Below are 13,834 nucleotides of genomic sequence, written 5' to 3'. Positions count from 1 at the left end.
TTAGACTCAGTCCCTCTGTGGGGCACATTAGGATTCAATTATCATGATAATAGGGGACCACCCCCACTTCCGTATGGATACTCATTACCTACCCAGAATCGTTTTACCCCTTTGGTAAATCGAGGCTCCCACTCAGGAGGGGATTTTCATGGGACAATGAGAGGTGCGGGGAGGGGGGCACCCTTTATCCCTCCCAACCCAGGAGGGTGGTGGACCCCTCACCCCCAACAACATCCCCAACAATATACCCAGGATCGAATGACACCACGCAAAAGAAAAGCAAGAGAGGAAGGAGAGGAGGTGGGAGAGCAAAAAAGAGCGAAACCCCAGTAGGTGCAGGAATATATAATTTAAGTGGGACACCCCTTAATGATGAGGAAATTAAAGTACTTGATAAGGGTTTAAAATTCGCCCCCACTCGTAACTTAAATAAATTCCAAACCTACGTTAATCTCAAAAAATTTGTCCGGACTTTGAATATTAAAAAGTATTTTTTGAATACTCATTCAGCAAGTGCTCCGGCTCCATCCGTACGTCAATATTCAAATTTACGGAATAAATCGGTCTTTAACCCCCAGAATACTGATACCAAGCATCTCGAGGTCTTTAGCAATATGGTTGCAAGGGATCTTGAGTTACTGAAGGTTCGTAAGGTTAATGATCCGATTTATATTAAAAATGGCATTCAATCACTTTCCGAAAGGAAAGACCTGGTGATACGACCGGCGGATAAGGGGGGAGGATTGGTGGTACTTAGCAAAACTTACTATAAGAGCGAAATGGTCAATTTGCTTTGTGACACCTGTACTTATAGTACTCTGTCCAGGGATCCTATGCTTGAATTTAAGAGTGAATTACATTATTTGGTAGCGAGAGGTAAACATATAGGGGTTCTTGGCCCCAAGGAGGCATTATATCTAGACCCCCTGTTTTGCCGTACTCCGATTATTTATTTTCTCCCTAAAATTCATAAGGATAGCACCAACCCACCCGGCAGACCAATAGTAAACGGGATCGATTCGGTCTCTTCACGTTTAGGTCAATATATTGACTCTTTTTTACAGCCGCTGGTCGTTAATACTAAAGCGTTCCTTAAGGATACCAAACATATAATTCAAATATTAGAGACTCTGACGATTTCCTCTACTTGCCTATTGATTACTGCAGATGTCAGTTCATTATATACAATCATCAGTCATGAGGATGCTCTGACATCTGTAAAATGGGCATTTGAGTCCTCTGAACTATCAAAGAGACACCAGAACTTTTTGATTGATTGTTTGATTTTTTGTTTATCGAAAAATTATTTTTGGTATGATAAACAGTTCTATCTCCAAACCAGAGGAGTTGCAATGGGGGCACGTTTCGCGCCCAGCGTAGCCAATCTATTCATGGCACACTGGGAGGAACAGGCGATTTACAAACATAAACCCCCGCAACTTATCTGTTACCAGCGATATATAGATGATTTGATCATGATCTGGGATGGAGATAGAACTAGTTTTGATGAATTTGCATCTTCATTGAATGCTAATGACAAAAATATTATACTTACGTGGAACATCAGCCAGGATCATTTGGTCTTTTTGGATCTAGACCTTAGTAAGGATGGCAACCAGGTGATTCTGAAGACATATTTTAAGGCGACGGACCGTAATTCCTATATCTCTACAGAGAGCTGTCACCATAATAAATGGTTATTGAACATACCCAAGGGGCAATTTGTGCGCCTTAGACGCAATTGCACCCAAGAAAGTGACTTTGTCTCACAATCACAGGCTCTGTCTAAACGGTTCCTTGAGAAAGGTTATGATAGGGATTTGTTGGATAGAGAAATGGAAGCAGTCCGTAACCTTGACAGAAAAACCCTGGTTGCAGATAGACCAAAAAAGGACCTAAAGGATTCTTCAGGCATCCGTATGGTCTTAGACTTTAATATCCAATACCGTAAATTTGAAAATATTGTCAAAAAACACTGGCCAATTCTTAAACATGATAGGTTACTGGGCCCGTTATTGCCTGACCGCCCACAATTTGTTTACAAGAGAGCGCCTTCACTCAGGGACAAACTGGCCCCAGGAGTAATAGATCCACCTGTGTATACTGAAAATAGGATCTTCAATTTTCTTACTGGCTTCCATGCATGTGGCAGGTGCCGACCCTGCAGGAAGGCCAAGAAGAATATCAAGAAGCGTAAAGAGTTTACATCCTCAGTTACTGGAAAAAATTACAAAATTAAGGACCTCATCACTTGTGACACTATAGGGGTAGTCTATGCACTACAATGTGATTGTGGCCTCCAGTATGTGGGAAGAACTTCCAGACCTCTACATGTGAGGATTGGTGAACATGTAACTAATATTAAAAAGGGATTTGTCAACCACAGTGTGTCCAAACATTTTAGACTGCACCATAACCGCAATCCGGCTGGATTGCAGTTCTGGGCTATAGAAAAGGTGGCAAATCACTGGCGAGGTGGTAACTTCATCAGGCATCTCAGCCAGCGAGAGTCGTTTTGGGTTTATGAATTGAAAGTAGGTGTACCGTTGGGGTTAAATGTAGAATTTGACCTGAATTGTTTTATTTCAGATCGTTAGTCTTTTTATTCAGTTTTTTATTCTGTGCTTGCTTGTGTTGACTGTGAGCTAATATTTTTGTATTTGTATATTGCATTTTATTATGTTATGTGCCTGGTAGGTGGCTGTGCTGATGTCTCTTTTTTATTTCATTTTAAATTTGTTTTTTCATCTCGCATTATCTCCACCTATCATAGAGTGAAGCCCGTGTTTTTTTGGCTCCCTATGTTTGGAGATTAATTCTATACGGTATAAAACACTCATTGTACTTTTTATCCTTGGTTTTTATGTGATGTGTCCTTGTATTCACGCTGACCACGGTTATTTAGTTATGAATTTTTTGTATCTCTGTTCTTGTCTATGACAAGTGGTCAGTTCGGGGACAATTGTAATTTTGTCTTTTGCCCTCCCCCTCATTTTTGATATTCTGCATTATAGACATTTGCCTTGTTTAGGTTTTGTGAGCCTTTTTTCTGTACCATTTGGTTGGTTAAGGATATTTTATGGCATGGTTTTTTATCATTGTTGCATATGCTTGGCTTTGCTAGCCCGTTCTAATTAGCACTAGACTGCTGCTTATATGGGCGTCCTTTTAGTTATCTAGCCAGCCCCTATGAGCCTTGTGTCTGCTCGTCACCGCCCACGTTGTCCTGTCATGACGCTTGGGTACCGCCCATGTTGGGTGGCTGGTCTAGCCCTGTTCTCAGCCAATAGGCACTTCCTGCCTTTGGTGTGTCATGTGACTGGTTGCGGTCATGTGACCTATGGTGGACACTGTTTGTTTATGGACACATCCTTTGGTTTGTCTGTCTACCTGAGCCACACAATATGCCATCGCTATGCAAGTAGGTACTGGTCATCTGTGTATGTATGCCTATCTTAGCTGCACGGCGTGATCTTGTGATGCAAGTAGGTACTGGTTATCTATTTTATTTTATTTCATTTAAGTACTGCTTATGTATATTAGATCCGTGTTATCTGAGCCACACAATATGTCATCGCTATGCAAGTAGGTACTGGTCATCTGTGTATGTATGCCTATCTTAGCTGCACAGCGTGATCTTGTGATTCTAGTAGGTACTGGTTATTTATTTTATTTCATTTAAGTATTGCTTATGTACATTAGATCCGTGTTGTCTGTTTACAGCCATATGATGGGTTATGGTGGCTAATTTGTTTGCCTGCACATCCCGGTAGCATAAGTTTTTCTGCTTATCTGTTGTTCTTTATTTTGTCTGTTGTTGTCTTTTAAATGCATGTCCATGGGTGTTTCCTTACCTTGAGGGGCGGGGTTTTGTCCAATTGGCCAAATTAGGTCCTGGTGGTATATATTGAATCCTGACACCATAGCCCCTTATCCGCTGAAGAAGTCCTGTACCTTGGGACGATACGCGTGCGGGGGGCTTCCTATTTTGATGTCAGGACAGCCACCTACTTGGTATTTTATCGATATATGCTCATATTCTACGCACTAGGATATAGTGCCTCTTTTGTGAGTACTTTTATTTTAAATAAACTTATTGTATTTTGGTTACTATACGGAGAGCACTATGTGTCTACTTTATACTTTTTCATGCCATTCAACTACATGAGAGTATACCAGATGACCATCCGCCACTGAAAGTCGGTTTGGAGAAAAGGATCGACCGAGGAGGCACCGTTATCATCTTATAATACCCCCTTATTAAGAGGGACAGCGCATTCGACCTGCTGCTCACCCACAGGTCCATCTGCTAAGGTGAGCGGCTTGTACTTTTATCTAAGGATACTTGACTGTTTTATAAGGAGTCTTCATCCGATCACCTATTGAGGTTCCAGAAGTCACCCTTATCCTCTCTTCATTTTGATTAATTTTTTTTTTTTTTTTTTTTTTTTTTTTTTTTTTTTTTTTGGACTTTCATCATTTTGTTAGTAGCGCTGCACTGCTTTTTTTACATACTCTGACCAAGGACTTATTGACCCTCAGTGTTCAGCAGCTTTGTTATTGTTTTGTCCTTTGCGCAGTCTGCTCTCTCTATTCAAAAATCAAATAGGAACGCCCAGTCCCGCAGCCCATACCCGGAAGCAGCAGAGAAGATCGCTCTCTAAAACGGTAAGTACAGCTTCGATTTTAAAAAAACTAGCTGATTCCCCTAGACAAAATGAGCATCAATCTAAGGTTACAAATTTTCATTTCCGGGTGAACCTCCACTTTAAGCTTTGACAATAAAATCTGGAAGCCGATTGGTTTCTATGCAGAGCTAAACCAGTTTTGCACTCTCCAGTTTTAACAAATCTCCTCCAAAGTGTTTTGGATATGCTGTTTGTTTTTGTATCAATACAATTTGGGAAATTGGGACCGAGTGCAGAGTGTTTACTACCTTTATTCCTGAACGACATATGGAAGCCTTCTCTTGCAATTCAGTTTCCCACAGAATCAGACTCATAGGGTTGAGCAAGAATGCATCTTGTCTACCTGCATACATTGCAACTCTGCACCTCTGAATTTTCAACTCGTGTCTCAGTTGTCTGGGCAAACCTTTAGAACTGGTTTATGAACTATACATTGTAAATAAGTGCTATCTGTATTTAACCTGGAATGTTTAAATACTGTTCTAACCATTGCTTTCCTATTATGTTGTTTCTAAGGATACAACACTTTAAAGAGAGTACAGCATTCATCCATGAATGTCGCCTGAAAGGAGAAGGCTGTCTTGTTCACTGGTATGTACAGCTTTGATGATCGACCATTGCAATGACTACTTTTTGGCATTTATTTTGTAAACCCCCAAAAAAAAGGTAATAGCTGAAATCTGTTTGCTCATTAAGGGCCCTTTCACACGGGACGGATCCGTGATGATCCGCCCCCGTGAACCTCCGCTTGCTCAGCAGGGATCGCGCTGCTGATCCCCGCTGAGCCCCTGTCCGATCTCCGCTCTCCCCTATGGGGGATCGGATGAACACAGACCGTCTGTCCGTGTTCACCCGATCTGATCCGCAGACGGATGGAAAAAATAGGATTTTACTCTGTCTGAAGAATCGGAACATTGTGGACCCGGATGAGATTGGGTGTCAGCGGATGTTCATCCGCTGACACCCGCTATCTCATAGGTATCAATGTATGTCCCTTTTTCATCCGTAAACGGATGGATGAAAAAGCGGACATATGTTCCGCAGGTGTGAATGGGGCCTTATGCAATAATGTACAATTACTACATAAACTACAGGTCTATCTTTAACTAAACGATTGTTAGCCCCCTGCCCCCCTAAACAAATCTGCTTTAGCAAACAGATATATTTCTATAGCCTTCTATTTTGGTTGATGAGAATATAAGGAAGCATCAGAAAATTGCATGCCTAAATCCTGATAAATGTCTGGCACATAGGTGCAAAAGGATGGTACAACAATGATCTTATGAACATTTTATGTTGTGTAGCCAAGGTATCAGATATAGGTAAAAAAGGTTTAGCTTTTTATTAGAAACTCTAAGGCCTCATGCACACAGGACATTTGGCCCCTTTGCAGGAAATCCTGGCATTTTGTGCAGGTAGATGGCAGATGGCACAGGCGCACCAATCAGCTCCGCTGTCGGCAGCCTGTAAAAGTCTGAGAGGCTGAAAGCTGCTGCTGCTGGACCGTGCACTGCTAACTTTAGGGCATTATTCACCCAGGGACAGAAAGCACACTTCTTGCGTTCCTGCCATTTGTCCCTGGGTGCATACTGCTTACAGTCTCTCAAAGCTTTTTACAGGCTGCATGGATGGGCGCTGCACTGTTGCCTTCAGTCTGCAAAAAAATGCCCAATGTACTAAGGCTTTTTGTGAGCCTTCTCTGTGACTATGGAATGTGACTGTGTAATGTTATGATAGAACACTGTTGTCATACAAATATTGGGCTGCTTTCACTGTTACTGTACATGTATCTAAACCACCTCATACAGCTTTATACCGATTCTCCCATCTCTCTCATTTTCTCTTTCTTTTATTATATTGATGGGCAGCTAGAGTTGAATGTTGTAAAGCTGAGACAACTACGATTAACTCATCTTGTGCTCTTTAAGCTTGGCAGGTGTTTCCAGGAGTGTGACCTTGGTAGTAGCTTATGTCATGACAATTACAAATTTGGAATGGGAAGATGCGTTGGCAGCTGTTAAAGGGGCAAGGACATGTGCCAACCCGAATATGGGTTTTCAGAAGCAGCTTGAGGACTTTGGAAAACATGATGTCCACCATGTAAGTAATTAATGAATGTATACTTCAATTAGGGCTGCAATATAAAAAAAGGTCATGTAAGCTTTTTTGTATTCTGTAAGAAAATAAACTTGATCTATTGAAACATTGCCTATAAAGTGTACTGGTTGGCATACTAGTTAGGGACCTGCTGTTGCTGACTTGTCTTTAAAGGTTCAGAATCTGGGGTTGTCATGACAGATTCCTGTAAGCTGTCTTGAATGCTGGTTGCTAGGTATCAAACCGAGCCATCCATGCTCATATCTCACCTATTTGGGCATAATCATAGAGATAGGAGAGGGGGGCTAGGAGGAGAGTTCTTCTATATATGCTAAGCCAAGTACAAAATCAAGGCACCCAATTACATCTTAAAGTGCAGCAAACATCCTTAAAGGAATGAAAGCGTCTGGATATATCTGGATATATAATATTGCCTGAAACGCATCACATTCTACCATTAGATTTTCCGAATAGTATTCCAGGGCAACATTGGGTGAAAAGTGTTTGGGGGTAGTCCTAGGGTGGGGATTGTGAGGGTTGTGGTTGTTTTATGAAATAAACTTAAATTCCAGTAATGCCAGCAAGTAATTGTGCGGCAAGTTTAAAAATGACTTTCTAAGCTATTGCTAGACTTGCCAGGCTTTACAAGTTTGTTTCACAATTGCAGCAAGTCTGCATTGCATGACTCCAGATCAACTTTCTTTGCAAACAGTCTGCTGCAAGTTCTGGTTCAGTTATGTTATGCAAAAGTCATCCCACCACAGGGGTCACTGTGGCTGAATTTTCATGCTGTAGACTTTTAGAGCTCTTGCTATAGACCTACCATTGCAACTTTGCTCTTGCTAGAGACTTGCCCCAAATTTTCTAAGTGTCAACTAGAACTTGTGCTTCAAGTGTATACATTGCCAGTGAAAATGTGCAGCAAGTTAACAGACTTCCAATTCAACATGCCAAAAATGTGTGGCAAGTTATCCTTGCTGTGTGGGGGGTTGTCATATTTATCTGGTTTTACTGTCTAGAGAATCACTGTAGAAAAGCATACAGCCAGTGAAACTTGAAATGCCAACACTGCTCCTGCTTGTTGTTCTGGGTCAGGGACTAGAAAGTGAAGTCGGGTTCAGGATCACAACCTCATAGCCTGCCCCCAGGAACCCAGTCCGCAGTGCAGCTCTCATATTTATGCCAAAGCCTTGATATACAGTATTGTAACTTCCCATTAAAGACTGTCTTGAAATCACATATACTCGTGTTTAAGTGGTTGAAAAGGCAGACATTTTTAGATTACCTAAATGCATTCTCTGCATTAAAGCAGAGGTCCACACAAAAAGTGAACCTCCGCTTTTCGGAACCCTCCCCCCTCCGGTGTCACATTTGGCACCTTTCTGGGGGGAGAGGGTGCAGATACCTGTGTATTACAGGTATTTGCACCCACTTACGGGAATAGACTCCCGCGCCCCCTCGCATTACCCCCCCCCCCCGCTGTCTTCTGGGAAACATACTGGTCTCAGGAGAGAGCGGGGACCAGTGAGGGTGCGGCTCGCGCATGCGCAGTAGGGAACCCGCAGTGAAGCCACAATGCTTCACTTCCTGATTCCCTCACTGAGGATGGCGGCAGGGGCAGCCTAGAGACGAGCAATTGCTCGGCCTCGGCTGCCAACATCGCGGGCATGCTGGACAGGTAAGTGTCCATTTATTAAAAGTATTTGTAGCTGCTGGCTTTTAAAAAAAAAAAAAATTTGGGTGGACCTCCGCTTTAAGGATAAAAACCTGTGTTCAGTCCCCCCTGCAACTCCCCTCTCCCCATTAATATTTACCTGAGCCCGCTCTCGATCCAGCATTGTGCTGGAAAGCAGCAGCTCTGATTCTCGCTTGCTCTCTCTCATCGTGTCTCGTGATCGAGCGCCCCCATAGCAAGCAGCTTGCTATGAGGGCACTCAGAAGGAAAGAAAGAGGAGCCAGAAGCACTGGTGGGGGGGACACTAGAAGAGGAGGATAAGGACTGCTCTATGCAAACCATTGCACAGAGCAGGCAAGTATGACATGTTTTATTTTGTTTTTAAATTTCCTTTTACAATGTAGCTTTTCACAGTGATGACATGAGGAAGCAAAGTCCTGCTTTACCAAGATGGCTGCACCAACACACACAGTGCAGAACAATGCATGATAAGTCCGTAATGGGGAAAGATCAGCTGTAGAGAGTCAACGCAGCCAACACTGGTGACTAGTGTTTTGCCTTTGCCTTTAAAGATACTTTTTCAGGGCTTTTATAAAAGGGAAAGTATACAGTGCCTTGCGAAAGTATTCGGCCCCCTTGAACTTTGCGACCTTTTGCCACATTTCAGGCTTCAAACATAAAGATATAAAACTGTAATTTTTTTTGAAGAATCAACAACAAGTGGGACACAATCATGAAGTGGAACGAAATTTATTGGATATTTCAAACTTTTTTAACAAATAAAAAACTGAAAAATTGGGCGTGCAAAATTATTCAGCACCTTTAAGTTAATACTTTGTAGCGCCACCTTTTGCTGCGATTACAGCTGTAAGTTGGGGTATGTCTCTATCAGTTTTGCACATTGAGAGACTGAAATTTTTGCCAATTCCTCCTTGCAAAACAGCTCAAGCTTGGATGGAGAGCGTTTGTGAACAGCAGTTTTCAGTTCTTTCCACAGATTCTCGATTGGATTCAGGTCTGGACTTTGACTTGGCCATTCTAATGCCCCGTACACACCATCACTTTATGTGATGAAAAAAAACGACACTTTCTGTGAAGTAAAAAAGGACGTTTTTGAAACTTCAATTTTCAAAGACGAAGTTGCCTACACACCATCGTTTTTCTCACAATGTTCTTGCAAAGTGAGGTTACGTTCCACCACGTTTTACCATTGAAGCTCGCTTCATAAGTAGCTTCTGGGCATGCGTGGATGAAAAAACGTCTTAGAAAACTACGTTTTTTGCTACACACGGTCAATTTCTGTGAAGTAAAAAGTGCACTTTTGAAAAACGACACATAAAATTGAAGCATGCTTCAATTTTTTTTGGTCGTTTTTTACAAGACATAAAACGACGTTTTCCCCCACAAACAGTCAATTAAAGTGACGTTTTTAAAAACTTCATTTTTTTTCATCACATAAAGTGATGGTGTGTACGCGGCATAACACCTGGATATGTTTATTTGTGAACCATTCTATTGTAGATTTTGCTTTATGTTTTTGATCATTGTCTTGTTGGAAGACAAATCTCCGTCCCAGTCTCGGGTCTTTTGCAGACTCCATCAGGTTTTCTTCCAGAATGGTCCTGTATTTGGCTCCATCCATCTTCCGATCAATTTTAACCATCTTCTCTGTCCCTGCTGAAGAGAAGCATGCCCAAACCATGATGATGCCACCACCATGTTTGACAGTGGGGATGGTGTGTTCAGGGTGATGAGCTGTGTTGCTTTTACGCCTAACATAACGTTTTGCATTTTTGCCAAAAAAGTTCGATTTTGGTTTCATCTGACCAGAGCACCTTCTTCCACATGTTTGGTGTGTATCCCAGGTGGTTTGTGGCAAATTTTAAACAACACTTTTTATGGATATCTTTAAGAAATGGCTTTCTTCTTGCCACTCTTCCATAAAGGCCAGATTTGTGCAGTATACAACTGATTGTTGTCCTATGGACAGTGTCTCCCACCTCAGCTGTAGATCTCTGCAGTTCATCCAGAGTGATCATGGGCCTCTTGGCTGCATCTCTGATCAGTCTTCTCCTTGTATGAGCTGAAAGTTTAGAGTGATGGCCAGGTATTCGTAGATTTGCAGTGGTCTGATACTCCCATTTCAATATTATCGCTTGCACGGTGCTCCTTGGGATGTTTAAAGCTTGGGAAATCTTTTTGTATCCAAATCCGGCTTTAAACTTCTCCAGAACAGTATCTCGGACCTGCCTGGTGTGTTCCTTGTTCTTCATGATGCTCTCTGCGCTTTAAACGGACCTCTGAGACTATCACAGTGCAGGTGCATTTATACGGAGACTTGATTACACACAGGTGGATTCTATTTATCATCATTAGTCATTTAGGTCAACAATGGATCATTCAGAGATCCTCACTGAACTTCTGGAGAGAGTTTGCTGCACTGAAAGTAAAGGGGCTGAATAATTTTGCACGCCCAATTTTTCAGTTTTTTTATTTGTTAAGAAAGTTTGAAATATCCAATAAATTTTGTTCCACTTCATGATTGTGTCCCACTTGTTGATTCTTCAAAAAAAAATAGTTTTATATCTTTGTTTGAAGCCTGAAATGTGGCAAAAGGTCGCAAAGTTCAAGGGGGCCGAATACTTTCGCAAGGCACTGTAATTTCCTAAAACAGTAATAGCTGTGCAAAGGAACTCCAACTTCTAACCAGCTTCTGACCTCCATGAGGAAAAGGGACAACGTTTAGAAAGAGTAGGGACATATATGGAGTAAAGGAATGGAAACAGGAGGTGTGTGAAGGATGCTTATAAAAAAAAGGGGAAGTAGAGAGATGAAAACATGGGGTGTAAGTTGGGAAGAGGCGCTTGCTAGAAGTGTGTAGTCATCAAAGTAAGTATTCTCCGATGTATTCACAGGTTGTATAAGTATTCTAGATTGCTGGATTTAAACCCAATAGAACCAGATCTTTGTGTATTTATCCATCTTAGTGGTGCTTCCCCATAAGCATAATAAAATTCACCCTGGCAAACAATTGACTATGGGGTTTTGTCTGTTTCCATTTGCTAGAGAGGCAACATTTTGCATGCATTTATTGGGTGAATTAAAAGTGATTTCTTGTATTTTCTCCTTGAGAAATGTGTGGAGGTGTAGTAGAATAGCTAAAGGGTCATTAGCTAGGCAAATGCTGTCAAACTTGTGAATAACGTTGGCAACCTGTTGCCAAAAATTAGGCAATAGTGAGTCATAGAAAATATATAGGATTGTGCCTTTCACCGCATTGCATCATCGGCAACATTTTGGGGGGTTCTTTATGATCTGTTCAGCCCTCATGCATGTACCTTCACACCTCAGATCAGATCATCCCCAATGCATGTACCCTAAGGTCCCGGATTGACCCCCAAACCCTACACCTTTAGACTTCAGATCAGCCCTAAACCCTGCATCTTCAGAAACATAGGGGATTTACACATACCTGCTGCAGGGTATAAACAAGAGGTGGAGGAGTGTAGATGTATGGGCAGTCAGTCAGTTGAGACCAAAATTTAACTTTTTGGCCTGACGGCAAAATGCTACAGTAGGTGAACCCGATATTGTGTCAATCTCGCTCCCTTTCTCGGCGAGATTGAGCACCTACGAGCCCCATCGCGGGAGCCAGCGCCGAGCTGGCTTGGCGCGATGGAGACAGAGCCGTCATAGAAGCGACGGGAGATCCGACTTGGATTCCCGCCAATTCTACACGTGTGCGGCGTTTGTTATGAATCCTGAGGGGGAAGTCCCCGCCGGATTTTAAATAAAAATTCGGCATGGGTTCCCCCCTCAGGAGCATACCGGGCCCTTAGGTCTGTTATGGGTTGTAAGGAGAGCCCCCCCTACGCCGAAAAAACGGCGTAGGGGGTCCCCCTACAATCCATACCAGACCCGTATCCAAAGCACGCTACCCGGCCGGTCAGGAAAGGAGTGGGGACGAGCGAGCGGCCCCCCCCTCCTGAGCCGTACCAGGCTGCATGCCCTCAACATGGGGGGGTTGGGTGCTCTGGGGCAGGGGGGCGCACTGCGGGGCCCCCCCACCCCAGAGCACCCTGTCCCCATGTTGATGAGGACAGGGCCCCTTCCCGACAACCCTGGCCGTTGGTTGTCGGGGTATGCGGGCGGGAGGCTTATCGGAATCTGGGAGCCCCCTTTAATAAGGGGGCCCCCAGATACCGGCCCCCCACCCTAAGTGAATGGATATGGGGTACATCGTACCCCTACCCATTCACCTGGAGGAAAAGTGGTAAAAACACAAATAAAAAACACAGGGTATTAAAATATTTTATTAGTCTGCTCCGGAGGCTCCCCCTGTCTTCTTTAGCTCTTTTACCAGGGGAAGCTTCTTCTTCCGATTTCCGGGGGTCTTCTCCTGCTCTCCGGGGTCTTCACCGCTCTTCTGTGACGTCTTCTCCGCTCCGGGGGTCTCCTTCTATGTTCGCCGCTCTCCGCTCTTGACTCGGCGCACCCCGGTTCTTCCTCCCGCTGTCCGGTGCCTTCTCCTTCTCCTTCTTCCGCTGTTCTGTGACGTCTTCTCCTCTTCTTCCGCTGTTCTGTGACGTCTTCTACTTCTCCCTTCAGGCCGCTGTGCTGTGACGTCTTCTCTTCTTCTCTTCTCCTGATGTTGACACGCCGGCTCTTCTCGCTGCAATGACGGGTGCGCGGCTTGCATCGGATTTATATAGACCTCACAATCCCATCATGCTCTGGTACCTACCCATGTGATACCTACCCACGTGGGTAGGTATCACATGGGTAGGTACAGAGCATGATGGGACTGTGAGGCCTATATAGGTCCGATGCAAGGCGCGCATCCGTCATTTCAGCGAGAAGAGCCGGCGTGTCAACATCTGGAGAAGTGAAGAAGATGACGTCACAGCCCGGAAGAAGAAGAAGAATACTTCACAGCACGGAAGAAGAAGATAGATGTTCAGCGCTGAAGGAGAAGGCACCGGACAGCTGGAGGAAGAACCGGGGTGCGCCGAGTCAACAGTGGAGAGCGGCGAACATAGAAGGAGACCCCCGGAGAGTTGAGAAGACCCCCCGGATAGCGGAGAAGACCCGTCGGGATAGCGGAAGCCCCCCCCCGCCGAAGACGCCGGAGGAAACCCGCTGGGGGGTGGGGGCTTTTTTAAAAGCGACCCCCCCCGGCGGTGGAAGAGAACCAGACGGCGGCCACCACCCACCCGAAGACGTCAAAGAAGAAGCCCCCCCTGGTAAACGGAGCTAATAAAGAAGACAGGGGGGCCTCCGGAGCAGAAAAATAAATTATTTTAAAAACCCTTGTGTGGTGTGTTTATTAACTTTGACATTTTTCCTCCAGGTGAATGGGTAGGGGTACGATGTA

General features: G+C 43.8%; 1 protein-coding gene across 1 annotated transcript in view; it reads left to right on the top strand.

Annotated features, from left to right (window-relative positions):
- DUSP22 (dual specificity phosphatase 22) overlaps positions 1-13,834 on the top strand; it is a 146,684-nt gene that overhangs the window by 118,391 nt on the left and 14,459 nt on the right. Inside the window, exons 5-6 of the mRNA XM_040353636.1 lie at positions 5,205-5,279; positions 6,617-6,788. Of these exons, the coding sequence (XP_040209570.1) occupies positions 5,205-5,279; positions 6,617-6,788 (247 nt within the window). The remainder of the gene's footprint in view (positions 1-5,204; positions 5,280-6,616; positions 6,789-13,834) is intronic.

This window comes from Rana temporaria, chromosome 5 (genome assembly GCF_905171775.1).
Source record: "Rana temporaria chromosome 5, aRanTem1.1, whole genome shotgun sequence".
Taxonomy (NCBI): domain Eukaryota; kingdom Metazoa; phylum Chordata; class Amphibia; order Anura; family Ranidae; genus Rana; species Rana temporaria.
The sequence above is the reverse complement of the archived record's forward strand: the minus strand, read 5'-3'. Positions and strand labels throughout refer to the sequence as shown.